A 20484-nucleotide genomic window follows, 5' to 3' on the forward strand; every position below is an offset into this window, starting at 1 on the left:
ATACCGTCACCAGCCAAAACAACTTAATTTGTGGCCTGCTGCTTGTAGTGACCCCAGATTAGAGCATTGTGATTGCATTACACACATTTTGACATTCTTGTGCTTGACTCTTGTGTGGATTTCAGAGGGGATCCTGAAAGCTTAACAGGCTTATCCCACCTTGTTATCCCTCATTGTCCCATTCCCTCCATCCTCCTCATGCCTCTGCTAACCTCTGCTGCACTGTAGCCAACATACACGGTCAGAGTCGGTGCATCTGCACACTATCATGCGTTAGTGGTTCCCATTTGGTTTCTGTTTGGTTGAGCTGCTCACCACTCTGCATGTACAGTCAAGGTCAAGTGTAGGAAGGTTTCAATTGAATTGTTAGTGCAGCAAATAGGTGGACAATTGCTGCAATGTGTCTTTGTTATGTCATTTTGCATCATGTTTATGTTAATACCCTCGAGAGGCAATTTGGTTTGACATGGAAGGCATGAATTATGTATTGCTGTGTCACAATCATCAGAGTCGTTTTATTCACCAAGTAAATGCAGAGAATTTTTGCCTCAGTGACATTGATGTCAAAAACTGGAGGTGCAAGAAATGAAACATGAGTAAGAGTAAAATAATTTTGGTTAATTAGTATTATTACCATAAAGAAATGAGACTGATATTGTTATCAGTGGGAAACTCTGTGGTCTGAAAAGTGAAGCCAATGCTAAAGTGCCTTAAACCTGCATTCTTTCTAATAGTCAGCAGGGGGCGACTCCTCTGGTTGCAAAAAGAAGTCTGATTCTATAGAAGTCTATGAGAAAATGACCCTACTTCTCACTTGAGTTATTACCTCAATAAACATTGTAAACATGAGTTTATGGTCTCAACTGCTAGTTTAAAGTCTTCTTCAATACATCATGATGTTTATTTAGTAAATTATGGCCCCATTTAGAGTAAAATAGACCATAAAGCAGGGGATGCTTTAGGGCGTGGCTACCTTGTGATTGACAGGCCGTTACCACGGCTTTGTCCCTACTGGGAGTTGTCCGTGTTTTTGTCTTAGAAATTGAACCCTTTCACAGTGTATTTCCAGTTCATGAAAGTTAATTATAACCTTTTTGCTTGCCTAAAAATATGTTATTCAGGCGGTTGTGTTCGGTTGTACTTAGCTCCACCCTTGTGTCACTTGCAAACAACCAAGATGGCGACGGCCAAAATGCTGTACTAGAGGATTCAAAACGGCAGTCCACAAACTGATGGGAGACGTCACGATGACTACATCCACATCTTATATACAGTCTATGATTGTTATTAGGGCTTATCCTTCTTCTATAAAGCAGTCACACAAAGAGGAATGCCAAGGAAGGGCAAAAGGTTGCAACAAATTTACAGAAAATATGTTTTTTTGGCAATAATGTAGAAAATGTAAAACTGCTACATGTTGTACCTTTAAGTATATCACTATGGGAGTAGTAAGAGACCTCACATTTGTGCAGGAGGTTAGCAGAGGACATATAAGACACGGCAGGCACATTCAATGTTGTGTCACTTAGATGAGCTTTGACGTCCTCTGAAGTCTCTCTGAGGGCCCAATTAGAAAGTCAGAGGCAAAGCCATGTGATTTCCCCAACATCGATACCAGAGTACTCTTGTGGAGTCTATTTTTTTCTACCTTTTCTAGCTCAGACTGTCACAGGTGACCAAGCTGTTACTTCACCTACCCTCCCTGTGATGCACAGTATTGGACTTTAAATAGCAGACTGCAGGCTTCAACCCTTCAGCGAGGTCACTCTGCAGGGACAAAGTATTTGTATTCTATGATGTTTAGTTCGCAGTGCGTGGGGCTTGCATGAAGTTAAATCTGGAGATGTCTTAAAAGGGTTTGCTTAATTTAAACTTTTTACCCTTCTGTTGTAATCCCATTCTGTCCTGTAGGTTATAATTTTTTCACCATTTCTCTAATTATTTCCCTCACAGACTATTAACAGAGTCTTCCTAAAGACCCAGAGCAGATCTAAACACGACCAGCTTGTACATAATGAAAGTGAATCCCTCTCAGCTGGCTACTGATCAGGCCTCAGTTTGTGAAAATAGGCCCTCGACTTTCTATTCCTATACTTTTCTAATTTAGACTGAGCATATAATCATACATCATGACCCAATACTGAAACAGCTGCAGCATACAAATTGACTGTTAGGCTTGATCAGTATCAAAAAACATTAAACTTCATTGTAGCAAATGCACAGATGCATCTTTTTTCTGACAAAACTAGAGCTCTGTTGTCTCCAGATTTTCTCATAATTCTTATTTCAGTCAATTTAAAGGTGCCCTGTTGAGTTGTCTTGTAAACAAAAAAAAAGTTTAAATTCAGTATTACTCACCAAAATGCATAGTGTGTATCCTTGAGATCCACTGGGCAACTCCGGGTCTGAGAAGTGAAGCCAATACAGAAGTGCCTTAAACTTTCATTCTTTCTAATAGCCAGCAGGGGGCGACTCCTCTGGTTGCAAAAATAAGTCAGATTGTATAGAAGTCTATGAGAAAATGACCCTACTTCTCACTTGATTTATTACATCAGTAAAGATTGTAAACGTGAGTTTATGGTCTCAATCACTAGTTTCAAGTCTTCTTCAATACAGCATGATGTTTATTTAGTAAATTATGGTCCCATTTACAGCCAAAAACCAACTTTAGGCTTCAAAACGGCAGTCCACAAACCAATGGGTGACATCACGGTGACTACGTCCACTTCTTACATACAGTCTATGTTGAGATCTAAGAAATGTGTTGAATGCATTTCCTTTCTCATAAAGCATTTGCAAATCTGATTTTTTTAAAGTATTTTAAATCCTGTAATGTTTACATCCATGTTTACTAGCTTGCAGTCTTTTTCTTCTTTGCCTTTGCTGGTGCATTGCAGCATATCTTGGATTAATACTGCCGCCTGTATATCAGTGGAATAGTGCGAAACCATTGGCAGGACTGTGTATCACGTCACCTGCGTTCTTGCACGTGCATGTGTGTACTTGTACGCATGCATGAAATACACAAAACAGTGACCCACTTGTAGAAAAACACCTCCATGGTGCTGCTAGAGGTCAAAAACTCCACAGGGAGTCTTTGCTGCTGTTTGTCATTAAACTTTTACGTGAAAAATGCCCTCTTCATTTGATCTATTTGTATGTTCAGAATTAAGCAGAGCAAATACATAACTCAGCATGCTGTCCCGTCAGCTGCTGCATCACTATCTGATGGCCTCCCTTGACCTCTACCTGTCATTTCACACCCACCCACCCAGCCATGTCAAATGGCTTTTCTAATCCCCAACCCATCACAGTCCCAGCATGAACACTCGTCCCCTGCCTGCCCTGATATGCGCGGCCCCACAAGACAGCCTTGAGCTCCAGCTTGATACTGTCCCTTTTCTCTACATACAGTATGTATGTGTGAGAGGTCATACCAGGACAAGAGCGCCTTATTTGAAGAGGAAGTGACATATTTATGACGATTTATCAGATTCGTCTCCAGATTACCAATCTGGTTTGGAGCTTTATTAACGCACAATGTAAACATGATATACACAAACCTAATAGCTGAAATATAAGGCTTGTCTAACAAGATCAGAAATCTCATGCTTTTCACACTGTACTGTATTTGTACAACCGGAATGATAAAACATTTTGTGAAGAAACATAAATGTAATCGTTATGTTTCATTTGTGTGACGCTTCCATAGCAAGGCAGTACATGTGTTCACCGTTGCTTTTATCTCTGCCACTGGCACATGCTCTTTCTGTTTTCAACCTTGACAGTTGACAGGCCAGTGTTGCCTCTGGGCGCGGTGCTGAAGTGAAAGATGACTTACTTTTTGGTGGTTTTAATGGGACTGCGATTGCCTGCAGAGCCCTAACTGAGCTCTCTGACTTCCAGTCACCCTGTCTGCCCCGTACAAGGTCTCATCTGATTGCTCCATGCATCAAAGGAATATTTTACCCTGAAAATATTCTTACATTTTTATGTACCATTACTCTGTAATGATCAGTGCATTCGGAGTGTTATTTTGTGATGAAATGCACCCAGTTTCCCTCAACTTAACCAGTCTACTTCTAGCTAATCCAAGAAATAATACCTCACAGGATGTAGAGTAACTCTATATCTTGATATAGACATTGTTAAGTGCAGGAAACGCACAGTTGTAATTAATAACACCAATAACGAGTTCATTCCATTAACGTCTAGTATATTGTTCATGCTGGCTACTGGGACACTTAATGGAGCCGTTAATTTTATTACTTCCACCTGTGCTTTTCTTGGTATGACAAGTAAAAATATTTGCTGTGAAAAAGCCTATTAGACACTTGCTTTTCCACTTTAATACACTTGAAAGTAAACAGGCCATACTGATGTGTGTATTTGTGATTACTGAACGAGGGAAAGCATTTAACTACCGGTTTATTTTTTATTTGGGAAAATATTTTTCTTATTTGTAGTTATTCTACATCTAGAAGTGAAGTTTGGAAATGGTCATAGTTAGGGTAAAGGAGAGGCCAGGGTTGTTTTTGTTTATTGTCTGAATATAAAATTGAACTTAACAGGTGGAGCTGTAGATAATGCAGGTTTATGTAAATATGCTGTTTATCTGAAACTGCTGAAGTTAGATCACCTCTCTTTATCTCTTAATCCTTAAAGGTGCTAAATTCAACATTCAGAGCATTAATATACTGTAGCAGATAACAACTACTTTCTATGTAAAGATATAGTGGAGTAATGTCTACCTAAGCAGAGAATGAAGTCACTGTCCCTCTGTGTGTGTTGTAATTTTGGATGTATAAAGAGAACTGGATACAACGTTGGAGGTGGGCTGCCGTTCATTCATATTAAAGTTGCTCAGTGGCGCATGAAGCCAAAATGGCTCGATTGCCGAGTGATATAATTACCTGGATCATCCGGCGATCTTCCACATCCAATTGACCCATAGAGCAGGTGCATTAGCGTTTCCTGCCAGCCCTCGCTCCAGCTGCGGTCTGGGTCTCATTCACATGAATGGAGGAAGGAAAATAACTCGTATAATAACTAAAAATAACACATTTTTAGGTCCGAATGATTTAAATAAGGGCTATTCAGGTGTTCGTGCTGGGAAGTTGATTTACCTAAAAAAAAATTATCCACTGAGTTACAGACGTCTCTTTCCCAATGTTAATCTATGGGGAAAAGTATTTTTGGGATCAATTTCATTACATGACGGACACGGAAGTTGTAATTCCACTGTTTGGTCACTATGAAAATTTGCTTCAAAGCACGGTGCGCTTACTGGGGGCTTAGTTGTAATCTGAGCTTCTCTGTGCTTTGTTTACATAGCCGGTCCGGCCGTGTATGCATTTTAGTGCAGTTTGTCCCAGTGTGTATGTGTCCCACTGGCTAGCTAATCGTTGCCTGTCCTGACCGACGGCGTCGTTGCGCAAGCCAAGCACCAACCTCTGGTCCCCACTCAGGTTAACACTGTTAGCTCTGTCAACAGTGTTGCCGTTTTTTGCACCGTTAGTGCTGTTAGCGCCCTTAGCAGCTAGCCGTCGCACATGTTGAGAGCCATGTAGAGGCAATCGGTTAAACATAGATGCTCTGAACCCACCTTTAATAATTACTGTCTGATCTATAAACTTTATATTATACATGCTAAACAACATTACTGAGAAATCTCAGTCTGGCTTTTGAACTGAATCTTGTGCAGTGTTGTAGGAGATGTAGGAGTTTTCTCTAGTGTGATTTTAGACCTCGATGTACTCTTCAACAATACAGTACATTGCAATGCAAAGGGTTAAGTGTATTGAACTTCTTCTCAGCCATCAGCACAGTAACCATTGACAATTCATCCTCCTCCTCTGGAAGTGCAAAAACAGCACCATATTTTATTTCACTGCTCTGCTGATGATGCTACACGGTGCCTTCTATCTCATATTAATATTAAATAGGCCAGCCAGCCATTACACTCCCAAAAAGTCTGAGCTTCTTCAGAAGACCTTTCATCAAAGCTGCAAATACATGCTGAATTTATTGAGTCTGTTCAGTTCTAGAAATGTTATTTGAAACTGCCTAAAGAGGTTTACCTGTCAGTATTACTTGACTTGAGGGCTTTCATTGGTCTGACTTGTTGGTATCAAGTGTAGAGCATGAGTGCCCCTGTCAGATGAATAATATAAATTAAAAAATCAATGCATTTGACTGACTCAAAAAACAAACTAAAGGTCATTCATGCTTTTACATCATCTATATTCATAGACGTCTTACTGCTGATATGTTGATGTGCTGGTTTATTTTAGGGACCTCGCTGTCAGACAAAAGATACTGCAATGCTTCTTAATCATCTTAGTGTTTATGTGCTATCTTTAAAAAATACAATACACATAAATGTTTATAAGTTGTTGTGCCCCGGCTCGGTATTAGTTTCATTGTGAAACCACAATAGATAATTAACTTCATTAAGACGGTTTTTGAGTGTATTTGCTCGGGGAGCATGCAGTAAAACTTAGTCAGCACTTTAAAAGTAATCACAAGCTTGAAGAAACTCTCAGTTGGGGCCAGTTAGAGGACAATATTTAACAAATGTGGCTTAATGATAAGCATATTTTGAATGATTTTTGAGACATATGGTCATTTATTTAGCAATCTAATTGTTATTATGTTCCTATGTAGACAGTAAGGTGCCAAGAGCTATTGGTCAGCACATTTGGTTCTACATTTAAGGACTTAATCACTTGACATCTACGCATATCAAATGTATTTGTTAGTATATTTTGGAACTCTTTTGTACTGCTCATTTACATAATACACCAACATTGTAAAAGTGTTGAACACTTTCACATCATATCAAATGATTTTTATTCTTGAATAGTTTGTTTTACTCAGCAGAACTGAGTTTATATAATTTATTCACTAAAGTGTTGCACCTTCATTTCTGAATTTACATAATGAGGCCCCAAAATCAATTAAGTTTGGCTGCTGTTCGTCCATTTTCGTCAAAAGGGTTTGAGCCAGCAGATATACGATCCCTCATGTGACAGCGGAGGGAATGTGCCCTCTGTCGCCTTCCAAAAAAGCTTGCTAAAAGCTCTGAACAATGGCTCTCTGGTGTGTTTAACTGAGCCAGTGCCTGCAGTGGAAATTACAGATATAGTATCACTATGTATAGGGAGATGCAGGAAAGAATGAATGTAATGTCTAGTGTTGGGCTATTTAGAAAGTACAATGTATAGCATCTATCTGATAATTTAGTTACCAGACCGTGAATATATCTGCTTGTTAAATTACCTTTCTTTAACAAATCACTATCCCCTCACAGCATTTATCACCCAGGCTTAAATGAGGCTAGCTCAAACACAGGGACAAGGACAGTAGAGAACAGCCCTGGTGAGCTGTAATAGGAGTGGACAGAGTGCAACAACATAATCCATGACTACAGCGTCCTTAGCTGCATCAGGACAGATGTCAGTGTGTCGACATGCCGGGCTGGAAAAGATGAAGAGCCTTAGCATCAGTGGATAGGCTGACTTTTATCTGGAGCGAGAGAGAGAGAGAGAGAGAGAGAGAGAGAGAGAGAGAGAGAGAGAGAGAGAGAGAGAGAGAGGAGGACAGAGAAAAATCGGCGGCGAGAGAGAGCTCTGCTTCCCCCTGAGTCAGTGGATTGTCCAGAGTTGTTTTTTTCCATCAAGTATTTGTTTCCTATCGTTCTATCAATGAAAAGGGAGAGACCACTAGTGTCAGCCTGAGAGCATTCTTAACATGACTGATAGAAATGTTCGAAATGGTAGTGGTTAGATGTACACTTTGGATGATAGTGCACAACACCAAGGTTTAACTAGAAGGCACTCTAGTGCTCTACCAAAGCTACATAATCTGCATAATTTGTTAATTCTTTTAGGTAATAAAAAGTATTTGGAAATACCATGGACTCCCATCTGATAGGATTTTTGCTTTTAGATGTTTTAATACGGAAAGTGTATTAAAACCCATGACCAAAATAGTCATACACTCTGTCATTGCGTTAGTTATTATAGTGAAAATGAATGAGTCCTCTTTTTGCTGGGGACCCCTGGGGGTCCCCACATCCCACTTTGAAAACCACTGTGCTAATACTCAGATGTCCCATTCATAGTTCAGTCGTTGACAATTAACGCCCTATATTGTAAGGTTAAGAAATACTTAAAAGTGAGTATATATAACATTTGCTGAACAGCACCACCTGTGCAAACAAGTGTCAATTACAAGATAATAGTAAATGCTGAAATGTAGTGTACAAGTATAGCATAGCAGAGTCATACTCAGCAGACTGCATCAGTAATGTCAATAACACAACAATATCTATCTGAAGTTTGCTAACATTAGTTCTCATTAGCCACCAAGAGCTTCTTCAGACCAAGTAGGGCTGTAGCAGCAAAACCCCTGAGTGTGTTGAATTGAGTAAATACTGTATGTGTTATTTGCTTATGAATTATTTTTTTATTTTGTAAGAAGAGTTTGTTGTTTCTTCTTTCTCAACTTAGTCAACTTTATTTATATAGCACCATGCAGCCCAAAGTGCTTCACAGAGCAAGATCAAAACAACACAGACAAAAAAAAAAAGAAAAAAAAAAGAAAATTGGACAACAACAAAAAATAATTTTGCAAGACTAAAAATGACGACAATAGACAATAAAATGTAAAAATAAATAGAAGTCTCTATAATGAATAGGAACAAGAGATAGAAATTGTATGAAAACCGTTGATTAAGACTTAAAAAATAAGGCAATAAATGACTAGGGATGCACCGATACTGGATCGATACCGACACTGACTCCTCTATAGCTGGATCGGGTATCGGTGACAACGGGGCCGGTCTATTTAATTCAGTTCTATGTTTATATACTATATATTGTACATTATATACTCGCATTTTAATTCCTGTTTAAGATTTGACTAAGTTAAGTTTTGAATTTGTTGCTGAATTAAAAATGGTTGTTAAAGTTTTAACAGGCTCCTGTTAATTTTTAAGATTTTTTACCAAGTTGATGGTTTACAATTTATTATTTTAATAATGAATAACAATTCAGTAAATTTATATCTATGTATTTATTTGTTACATTTTGTTTTACAAAGATAGGAAAGCAATGTTTAAGTCAAGCCTGATGTTACCTTACACATAAAGAATGGTCCCAGTCACATCCACACAGGGAGGCATACAGCTTAGTAATTAAACACTGGTATCGGATCAGTACTCAATAATGACTGATACCCAAAGCCCAGGTATCGCTATCGGTATCGGGACTGAAAAAGTCGGATCGATGCATCCTTATAAATGACGAGGCACCTTAAGTAAAAGCCAGGCTATAAGGATACGTCTTAAGGTTTCTTTTAAAAGTGTCCACTTTCAAAAGTTATGGTCTGGCTTCAAACCATTCCTGGAATCGCACCACAAACTAATTATACGGCCCTCTTGGCCACGGACGAGCAGTCAAGCTGGACCGAAAACATACTGTATCCTCCTTGTCAGGAGTAATAAATGAGTGAACGAATGAATGAATGAACATCTCTTGTAATACCATGTACACTTCTCTGCGTGGTTGCAGGGGTAAGTGTTTGCTGGGCTGCGTTCCAGACAGATGATGCGTGTCTCAGCCTGCTGTGCTGTTTGCACCCTCTGAAAAAGAAAAGCATGGTGTGTGACATCCCCCCTCCCATCCATACTGTCACCTCAGCAGTGCTTGGCATCACATCCTGCAGCCCTGCACCGACATGATGCCTCCACACACAGACAGAAAACACAGAGGGTTTATGCAATACTTATGTTAAGATACTGTTTTTCAATCAAACTTCTCTCCTCCCAGACTCCCCTCCACCTCACTACTGAAGCTCTTAATTCTAATTTTGATAGAACAACAACAGCTCAAAGCAGTCGTATATGCTGCCGCCTTCCATAAACAGCCAAAACATAGGAGGGACTTCTGAGGCACTTCCTCAGAAGCTGGCTTCCTAAATTTGTTTCTCTGCTCCCAGGGTTCCATCCACCTCACTATTGAATTATACACTCTTGTTTACCATTTTTCCTCACACAAGAGAACAAAAACAGCTCAAAGCAAAAGGAGAAGCAGTGTATAATAAGAGTGGAACAGCGGGAGCTCCGGCAGTGTCATGTCTGTGTCCTGGTAGCTCAAAGATTGTGCTGGCTGCAGAAGGGGGGGTGGGAATTAGTGTGGAAATGAGGTCTGTGGTTTGTGTGTGCTGGTTGCAGAAGGGTTTAGAGACAAGTCAGGGTCATGCAGCTGTCTCTTGACGAAAGAAGTATGCCAAAAACCAAACATTTCATTGATCATATGCTCGGAGTATCACTGTCTTACAGGAGGTTATCATTGCATTGTTATTTAACCCTATTAGCATCAGTTTTCCCCTTTTATTTATCATAAAGTGGCTTTAACGTTGGAAAAAATCATCTTATTCCACACTGTCTACAGCTTTTCTGTATCAACATATTCCAACTCTTTGTTCACGCCATATTAGGTTTATTCAAACCTAACACTCTGATTTATAAAGGCTGCAACTATCAAAAGGAAATTGAAATAATCTAGATGTCTTTTATACATATTTGACGTATTTGGAAACCTTGAAATCAGGACTAAAATTGCAAATAGAGTTCTATGGGTTTGAACAATCAATGTTTGGCTGCAAAGCATATAAGTTTGTAATAAAGATTGACCCAGCAGCGAGTCAGTGAGGTTTAAGACGTTAGAGAAACATATTGATTTGTTAAGCTTGCATGGCTTGCATGGCAGTAAGTAATAATTATTTTCTTGATCCATTACTCTTTTTAAAATGTCAGAAGAAGTAGTAAAAAACACAATTTTCCATAACCCAAGGTGACATCTTAAAATTGCTTATTTTGTTGAACAACCACCAAGGTTTTTTTTTTTTTTTTTTAAAGATTATTTTTTGGGCATTTGCCTTTTTATTTGATAGTGGTAGTATAGACATGAAAGGAGGAGAGAGAGGGGGGATGACATGCAGCAAAGGGCCACGGGTCGGATTCGAACCTGAGCCGCTGCGGTAAGGACTCAGCCTTAATACATGGGCCCCCGCTCTACCATGTGAGCTACCGGGGCGCACCACCAAGGTTTTGAGTTTTTTTACAATACAATTAAGGATGCACCAATCTGACTTTTTCAGTCTCGATACCGATAGCGATACCTGGGCTTTGTGTATCGGCCATTGCTGAGTATCGATCCGATACCAGTGTTTGATTATTAAGCTGTATGCCTTACTGTGTGGAAGTGACTGGGACCATTCTTTATGTGTAAGGAAACATCAGGCTTGACTTAAACATTGCTTTCCTAACTTTGTAAAACAAAATGTAACAAATAAATACAGAGATCTCCCGATTTCCGGTATCGGTATTGGTGCATTCCTACAATACATTTAAGAAAAGCACATTCTGACATTCTGAGGAACCAGCATACAGTATGTTTGGCATATTTGCTTCATGAATGACTAAAACAATTAATTCATTATCAAAATTGCTGTTGATTAAGTCATTTTCAAATCAATTATCGACTTCATTTTAGTGCTACTCCTTCTGAAAAGTCAACCCTGTACTTTTGCAATCAAGTTGACTGAATACCACAATGTATTACAAAATCTAGTATTACTTGTAGTAATGTGACATCATCTGTTACTTTGCTTTCAAGGCTGAAGCTTGGTAGAATGAGGAGTCACGAAGATAAATTACTTTTGGAAAGGACCTGCAGACTCGTAGACTGCAGACACTTCACTGCAAATTCAATCATTTTCTCATTCTTGAACCACTCTTTACCCAACTGCTGCACTTATTTCTCTGGCCTTGGTGGGACTTTCTTTTTCTACAGCAGCCCACCCTTTTCTCATCACTCTCTGCCTATATCACTATCTCCTTTTACTCCTTCCCCTCTCTCGTCCATTGTTAAAACCCTCCCATATGCTCAGCTCTGTCAGAGCAGGTGGCAAACCGCAGGTGGACCCCACACCTCCGATCGGACTGGCCTCCGTCCCGCGCACCCAAATTCATGTTGCCACTGGGCAGGCTAAGCAGGGGAAGGAGGGTGGCCAGGAAGTTGTCTTTCAGTTTGATGACCAGGTGGTTTGACTTTTTGGTGGCCTTGAAGAAGGACACATAGCCTTTTGTAATCTAGCTCTTTTGTGTATACAGAAATACATTTCCCCTCTTCCCACTCTTTGTTTTATATCACCGTTTTTTTAAAAGAATGAATTAAAAATTGCGGTATAGCAATTTCACTAATCACATTTGAGCACATTAGTGATTTATTGAAGAAAGGGAATTAAGTGGGATCGCAAATATAGCATGAAAGGGCTGTCTATAAGAAATGAATGGTGGCAGTTAATGAAATTCAGAGATTTATCCCTCTGAAAACAAATTATAAAAAGCATTATTATGCCAGCTCTCTGGGATATTGGTGACATTTAAGAATACATTCAGAGTTAGTGACCTGGAACATTTACTGAATTTGTAAGTATTAGATCCTATTACAGTTTACAATTAATGGTTAGGAAATATCTAAAGACAGACACAAAATGTTTTCAGACAGCTTTACAGTGCCAGCGTGTGAGTACACACCGCCTCAGGCTAATCATCATGCGTGTAATTCAGAAAACATGGACTCAGTGGCCTCGGTTACTTCCACAGTATGTGCTGGACAATTCTCATGAATTTTACAGTTTCTGTTCAGGGTGTTTTCATTAAAACTTGGAGTATGAGTAAAAATGACTGATATGTGAGTATCTTTTATCTTTAACCCACCCGGTACATGTTTGGTTCCCTCCAACACTGAGGTGCTTGTATGTGAGTGCTAGCTGGATGCACTTCAGCAGGAGAAACATGCTGAGGGGGTGGAAGGTGTGACAGGACTGCAAAGCTTTACAAATGGATAAAAGAAGCCCTCTGTGGATGTGTCGAGGATGTGCTGAGAATAAAAGGAGAGGACAGGGACGGATGAGACAACTCCATGTCGGTCGTCTTGGTGCATTAATCACCTCATGCATCTTATGATAGTTAGTGTAATGTAAACCTCCATATCTCTTCTCTCTTTCTGCCCTTTATTGAGGCATAATATCTGCAAAGGCACAAAACACTAACATGAGTCCACTGTGCGTTATCTCTTAGCTGTACTTGAGCACACAGCTGCCATCTCTTGAATAGGCTAATTCTATTTGTTCCACTTTGAAGATTGTCTCTTTTTCTCTCCTTTGGGAATACATCAATGTCTGCCCTTGGTGCACTGTACTGTTTGTGACTATTTGAATGATGTGTGTACACCTCCAAACCTGGTGTGTGATTTGTTTTCACCTTGGCACAGTGGGTTAAAATAATTTCCACCCAACAGTCAATTAAAAGATTGTACTCAAAAGTTAATTTATTATTTTTTTTGTATAACTTTGACAGCTTATCTGACACCATCAGAATGGATCCTTACAGCTCCAGCCATCTGGTAAACGTAATCAGGTGTCTTACATGGTTGTGTGTCATACCTGGCTCTTCGTAATGGCTTCATCTGTCATGTTTAGAGAAGGTAATTCTGTGCTGACATACAGACTGAATGAATACGCTCACTGCTTAGGATGTCCGATTTTTCACGCTGCCAGTTAATAGGACAGAGCATCACTGTGTCAGTTTATACAGTTTTTTTATCTTATAGACTGCAGGAATTTGGTACCACTTTCTAACAAAGCACCCCTTTGTAATGGGTTTATAAGTTGTAAATAATGGCTTTAATAAATCATTCACTAATGTTTTATTGATCAGGTCTGAGCCATTGATAAGAACTGCTTTTGGGTCTCCAAGTTGTAGAAAAATAAACCATTTGGCTGCTGTGTATCCTTTAATGACATCTGCTTTTTCAAACTGTTTAAAACTGCAACTTTAATCCAGGAGAAAATACGTTTCCCTTGATACAACATTGTGATATTTGGAGGAGTGGATGGTCCCGTATTCTGTGCTCTATGATTGGTCAACGGTGTCACATGTTCATGAATTATTCATGTTCTGCCTTCGCCGTCAGAGACAGTAGGTGTTGAAAGTGACCAATCAAAGAGCGGACACATCGGCCACAGTCCATCCCCGCCTCCAAAGTTTCAAAAGTCAACTTGACGAGCGAGCGAGTTGAGCAGTTGCGACCGCGTAGAGAGGGTCGAGCGAACGCTCAGCACAGCCCCGCGCTCGCGCGACCGCATTTGTGCACGCAGAGCAGATACGCTCCCTCGGGAGGATGCTTTTCTGCACGCGAATACTGTTCTGTGCGCTCGTGGAGCAGAAATGCTTCCAGAAATTGAACGGACGTGACATTCCAGGAGATTGCGCTATGCCACAATCGCTTCACATCGGACACTACAGTAGCGCGAAGATTAAAAATGTAACATTATGGCCATTCCTGCACAGTTCCCTAAAAGTTAGCAGGTTGGTGTGGGGAGTGGTGAGCGGACCCGTGTCCGTGGACCGGAGATTCATTCCACTTGGCCAATCCTTACAGTGCCTTATAAGAGTTTTGACCAACATGTATGAACATTTCCATGGACTCACTTAAATGGAATTAAAAATAGCTTCAGCTTTAAAAGTAGGCCTTTGTTGGTATGATAACCAATATTAACCTGTCTTCTCACTGTCTTTTCTGTTAACAGAAAAATCCACCTACGATGCCTCCGGCTTCTCGTCTTTACCAAGCGACCCCACAGTCACAGCTGCTCCTGCTAATCCATTGGCTGACCCGTCGGTGGCAGAGGAGGTGCCTTTCTCAGTCTTCCATTCAGATGGCGACTCAGAGTCTGGGGGAGGTTTATCAGGGCGACCTGCCTTTTCTTCTGTCTTAACCGTCATGGCAGGAACTGTCAAACATCCAGTGAGTCTGGATCAAAGTAGAACCTCGCCAACCATCACCAGGGACGAGACCCACACCACCCAATGGCCTTCACATCGTTCCAGCCAGGGCTCGGAGATGTCCTCCTCATCGTTGTCTGCGGGAGATAGGATCGCCTTCGCCAGCTCAGGTCTGACTTCCAGCACGTCTCACCAACACACCACACCACCTGGGGCTGTTACCATGACATCGACTGCCTCCAGGCCATCACATGTGTCCTTTATAGATGGAGACAGGAATGTCTCATCATTGACAGTGTCGTCTTCTTCATTGTCATCATCAATGTCTTCATCAGCTCCATCCACTTCCTCGGTGTTACCATCTGTAGTGAATCAATCATCTTCTGCTGGGTGGACAAACAACGCTGCTTCATCTCAAGGTCAAAGCATTGTGTCCAGCCCTCACACATTATCACCAGCAGGCTCTCTGGGTTGGACAGACAGTTTAACAACCTTACACTCCTCTACTCATTCAGTTATTGACCTATCAGCTGTTACACAAGGGCTGCAAAGCACAACAACCAAACCATCACACTTTCCAAGTGGAACCAGCATTGAAAAGAGCAATGAAGTGACAAAACCCTCATTATATTCCTCAGCGGATAAAATCTATGGAGTGAGTGGAGCATATATAAGGAGTGCAAGCACAAAAGTGATTAAGACACCAGCAACCAGCACATACACATCATACTCTCCTCCTAACCACGGAGAAAATCTTTTACAGATTTTATACGAAACCACTCCAACCCAGATCCCAGGTATGAACTCTGTATCAGGCAATAATATAGAAATTAGCACTTCATTTCCCTCCAATCAAGAGAGCCAAGCTGTTCAGAGGCAGCAGGGAGCTTTACAAAATCCCACATCAGCACTGCTATCTGCCCATCCTAAAGGCCATTCAATTTCTAATCATGTCACACAGCAGATGTTAAATCAAACAGCATATGTGGAAAATGAAAACAAGACAGCGGTAGATAGCCAGACTTTTGTTCACAAAAGGGTCGGAGATACAATCACGTCGCGTCTGAGTTCACATGTTGTAAATCCAACCGTATCACCACCAATGACGCTCAGACCGACTGAGACTTCAACGTCTCTCTCTGAATCTGCAATCACTGAGCTAACACCTATCCACCCTGGCACGGTGTCCTCAGAGCATGCATCTAATCCCGGTGATTTACTGATGGCAGCGGGTCACGGCAGCCCCAGAGTTCCTGCCATCAATATAAATTACAACCAGGGAGCTGCAGCAGAGCTCAAATCCATTTCCACTCAAGCCTACCCGAATAACTCACTTTCACTCACGGGGCCGTGGCCGGAGTCCACCGCTGGTTCCATCCTCAGGTCGATCACCAGAACGGGAACAACCTCCTCCACATTAGAGTCAGCTTCGCTTCATTTGCCAAGTAATAGAGCCATAAACGTTCAAGAATATGTAACACAAACAGAGTCTCCCAAGGGCATCAGTCAGGAGCCTAGAGAATGGACGATGCCAAAAATGATATTTTCCTCCAACAGTAGGACAATGTCTCTTTCTGGTTCAGCGTTGCCAGTTAGCGTAGCAAAGGATATGACCTATAAAACGATGTATGAAAATCTCTCACACCCCACCCAGCCTACATACTTATTGCCCTTGATTCTCAGCCACAGCCCAAACAACACTGATGATAACAGAGGTCTGTCTGCCAGTAGCGAGGTTAATTTTGCAGCCCAACCCAAAGCCTCATCATCCCGAATGACCCCCTCACAAAGACAAACAAGATCTTTACTTAAGTTTTATACAACTCCACCTCCCAATAAATCTCCCCAGACAGCGTCCTCGAATGAAATCTCTCCTCATATCATAAAATCTGAGAGAGCTGGTCGCAGTATAGCTTCGACTTTTGAGGTTGAAACAACTGCAGGGAACAGTAAAACTTCACCAGCCTCCGATGTTCACATGACATCATCATCATCTTCAGAGACTTCACCACTATCCTACAGTAGTATCAAAGCTTCTCAGTCGTCCTCCTTACATATGAAACCCCCCACTTCAGTGTCTTCTAAAGCTTCATCGACACCATTGTCATCATCAACGTTTCATTCAGCTGCTGGTTTGTCTGCTGGTAGTGAGGTTGATTTTGCAGCCAGACCCAAAGCCTCATCATCCCGAATGACCCCCTCACAAAGACAAACAAGATCTTTACTTAAGTTTTATACAACTCCACCTCCCAATAAATCTCCCCAGACAGCGTCCTCGACTGAAATCTCTGCTCATATCATAAAATCTGAGAGAGCTGGTCGCAGTATAGCTTCGACTTTCGAGGTGGAAACAACTGCAGGGAACAGTAAAACTTCCCCAGCCTCCGATGTTCACATGCCACATGGGAAGAAGCCAACTGAGAGCTTCCACAGAAATGCTGCACAGAGTTCAGTTTATCCTTTATTTAATGAGAATGAAGAGTCTACTGTAATCAGAGACACTGCGTTTTACAAGAAAGGCGTCCCATCAGGGCCGTTCACAACAAAGTTTCAATCTTTCATAACTACAAAAGATTTTGTCATGCTGAATAAAGGCTCTGAAGGTTTTGGCAAAGGATCTCCCACTGAAATCCCCTTTCTCCCAGTAACTTCTGATGCTGCATTACAACGTCTTTCTCATAAAGACGATGTGACACACATGAGCCGTTTTGAGCAGTCCTCTCCTCCCTCCTGGTCTGAAATCATCCTGACACCGAGGACAAACTCCGCTTCTCGCTCTCAGGGACCAATCACCAGTGTGAGAAGTGATAGATCAAATTTTTATTTAGGCAGACAAAGGACCATTCCCTTCACTGCTTCCTCTGCTGCAACTACTTCCTCCAGTGACGGACAAAACAGCAGTGCATCATTTAGTGCTATTTTCAGCTTTGGCACAAAACTAATGGCACCATATACAAAGTGGAAAGCCACCACGCCTGTGTCTTTTCAAAGCACTGCCTTTGAATTAGAAAATACATCTATTGGCTTTGATAGGGCAAAGTCTAATTTACAAGCAGATGGCCCGTTGTATGATCATCCAAAGCTGGACGACGGACAACAGGGTAATGTGCATATATTGAATTCAACTGATCCAACTGTAGTCGCCAGTGATCCAAATTCATTTTATCCAACTGTTGGAGGGCAGCCATCTTTTACATATGTCAAAGGCACATCAGAATATAAAACACAGAATTTGTCCCCAGCTAATCTCAGATCTGCGGTGACTGTCAATGTACAGCAAGGAGCCACTATAAACACTGTGTGGGGTTCAGATGGTTTTCTGCCCCTCTCTCACACAACCACCGACTCCGTAACAACTTCAAAAGCTTCTTCTCTTGCATTGGTGTATAAGAGCAAGCGCAGCCCCCCTCCGGCAGATGTTGACTCTCTTGAATATGCATTTGATGATGCTGTCACACTTTCAAACAACCCTGCACTCAATTTCTCTGAAACCGACAATATCAATAACACAACTGATTCAAAACTGAGGGGGTTAACCCTTCCAACAGAGCTGGGGCCATCATCTTCTTCATTTCCTTCATCATCATCATCATCTTCAGAGACTTCACCACTATCATACAGTAGTATCAAAGCTTCTCAGTCGTCCTCCTTACATATGAAACCCCCCACTTCAGTGTCTTCTAAAGCTTCATCAACACCATTGTCAACATCAACGTTTCATTCAGCTGCATCATCATCCGTGACTGTAAAAGCAACATTTCCATCCTCATCACCAAGTCTGACCTCATCAATAGATCCCGATCGTTCAGAGGAAGTGACTGAGGCATTTGTTGTCCCTACAGAGGCGGGGACGGATGAGTTAACCGCTGGAACATCCAGAGCAGTTGCGCTCACTTTCCCCAAAGAAAAAGCAGCCAGTCTAGCGCCCTCTCAATCAGTCAGAATTACCCTTTCTGACGGGCCCACCGAGAGGACATCTCAGGTATCACCTCTGCCCCCTCGACAGGACACCCCAACAGACTCTGTCCAGTTTAACTCCCCAACTGTAGCTTCAGCCACCAAAACTACCATGCCTTCCCTAAGAGTCACCACCGGAACCACACAGTCTGCTACCACACCACAGCCTGCGCCTGTGACCAGGAGAACGACGACCACCACGACCACCAGGAGTCAAACCAGCAGGAGAACGTTCACGCCACCTGTCCCTAGAACGAGCCCTCCCAGGGTGGGCACCACCATCTTCATTTCCCCTTTTACCACCACCACAGAGGCTCCACCACAGCAGTGCAACATCACAGAGAGATTGTGGGTGAAAACAGGTAAACAATACGTTTGTCACAGTCTTAAAAAAACAATTGAATCGTAAAATATTTCTCTAAAATGTTTTGTCCGTTGTATGTCTTGATTTCTCCCTCTTTTTGTCTCTATATCCCTCTTAGTTGTTTCCATCTATGTGAGAAGGAACAGGCTGGACAGCATTCAGAGGCAGAACCTGCGAAGGGGACTAAGTCAAGGCCTCCGAAAAGCTCTGAATGATACCTCTGCCCAAGCACAGGTCAGACTGTTGTCAGTTACTGTTAATCACTTAAGAACAATACAGCTCCTTTAACTAATGGATATACACTTAACATCCATTTATCTACATGTATAGACTCAAAGACACCCTGTGGAGTCTTTTACAAACAGAATGATGCATTCAATGTTTCTCACCAAAGCACACTGTGTGTATCCTTGAGGCCTAATGAATGTGTTGAATGCATTACCTTCTGCCACCACTTGTGATCGGTGGAATAATATGAAACCATTGCTAGGACTGTGTATCATGTGCACATGCATGTGCATCCCTGTGCGCATGCACGAGAAACCAACAAAACAGGGACCCACTCGTAAAAACTCAATAGCACTACTAGTGGTTAAAAACTCCACATGGTACCTTTTAATATATGTTAACTTCACTAATATATAAAATAGCATAGCTGTGAAAAGGTAGCGAATTATGTAAGAAGTAATCACAGTTTCTCTGATACTGATAATGTCACTAAAGCGACTTTAAAGAGGTACTGCACACTTAAACATGTTTTTTGAGCTTTAAATGATATGACTTTACTGTGATGAAACACATTAATGCTGGTGTTAAAGGGACTGTTAAACTTTTTAAGCGTATAAATGTAGCGGGTCAGCACACATGCGCGTTCGCATATGCGCGCTCGCGTGTGGCCGGAGCCTCGTCTCCGCTGCCTGCTCTCCTTCACTCAGACAGCGCGCGCGTCCTCGCTGTCTCGCGCCACCTCTAGACATGAACGCGCGCTCACTACACACTGCAGAAGAGTTAGTTTAGCTCTGAGAATATCTAGTGAATGTAGAGTGGATGGTTGTGCAGAAATAACTGCTGCAGCTCCTCCAGACCAACAGAGGTTTTCCGTGTCTTGTGAAGTGACGGGGCTCCTCAACGAGTTACGTTGTTGTCTCGTTACCGACCGGGTGCCGGTGTCTTCGGCTGCCGGCTGGGGTCGGGAGGCGATAACGTCACTCGTTGAGGAGCCCCGCTGCTGAAGCCTGCGCTGAGCAGGAAAACCAACACTAGGATCAGCATTGATTCATGGAGAGACCTTCGTCTGGTCAGC

The 20484-nt window shown here is 41.7% G+C and overlaps 1 protein-coding gene across 1 annotated transcript in view; it reads left to right on the plus strand.

The window, feature by feature from the left end:
- The window catches only part of kiaa1549lb (KIAA1549-like b), a 76843-nt gene that overhangs the window by 17316 nt on the left and 39043 nt on the right, over positions 1–20484 (plus strand). Inside the window, exons 2-4 of the mRNA XM_037755871.1 lie at positions 14665–15030; positions 18703–19179; positions 19300–19415. Of these exons, the coding sequence (XP_037611799.1) occupies positions 14665–15030; positions 18703–19179; positions 19300–19415 (959 nt within the window). The remainder of the gene's footprint in view (positions 1–14664; positions 15031–18702; positions 19180–19299; positions 19416–20484) is intronic.

Source organism: Sebastes umbrosus, chromosome 2 (assembly GCF_015220745.1).
Source record: "Sebastes umbrosus isolate fSebUmb1 chromosome 2, fSebUmb1.pri, whole genome shotgun sequence".
Taxonomy (NCBI): domain Eukaryota; kingdom Metazoa; phylum Chordata; class Actinopteri; order Perciformes; family Sebastidae; genus Sebastes; species Sebastes umbrosus.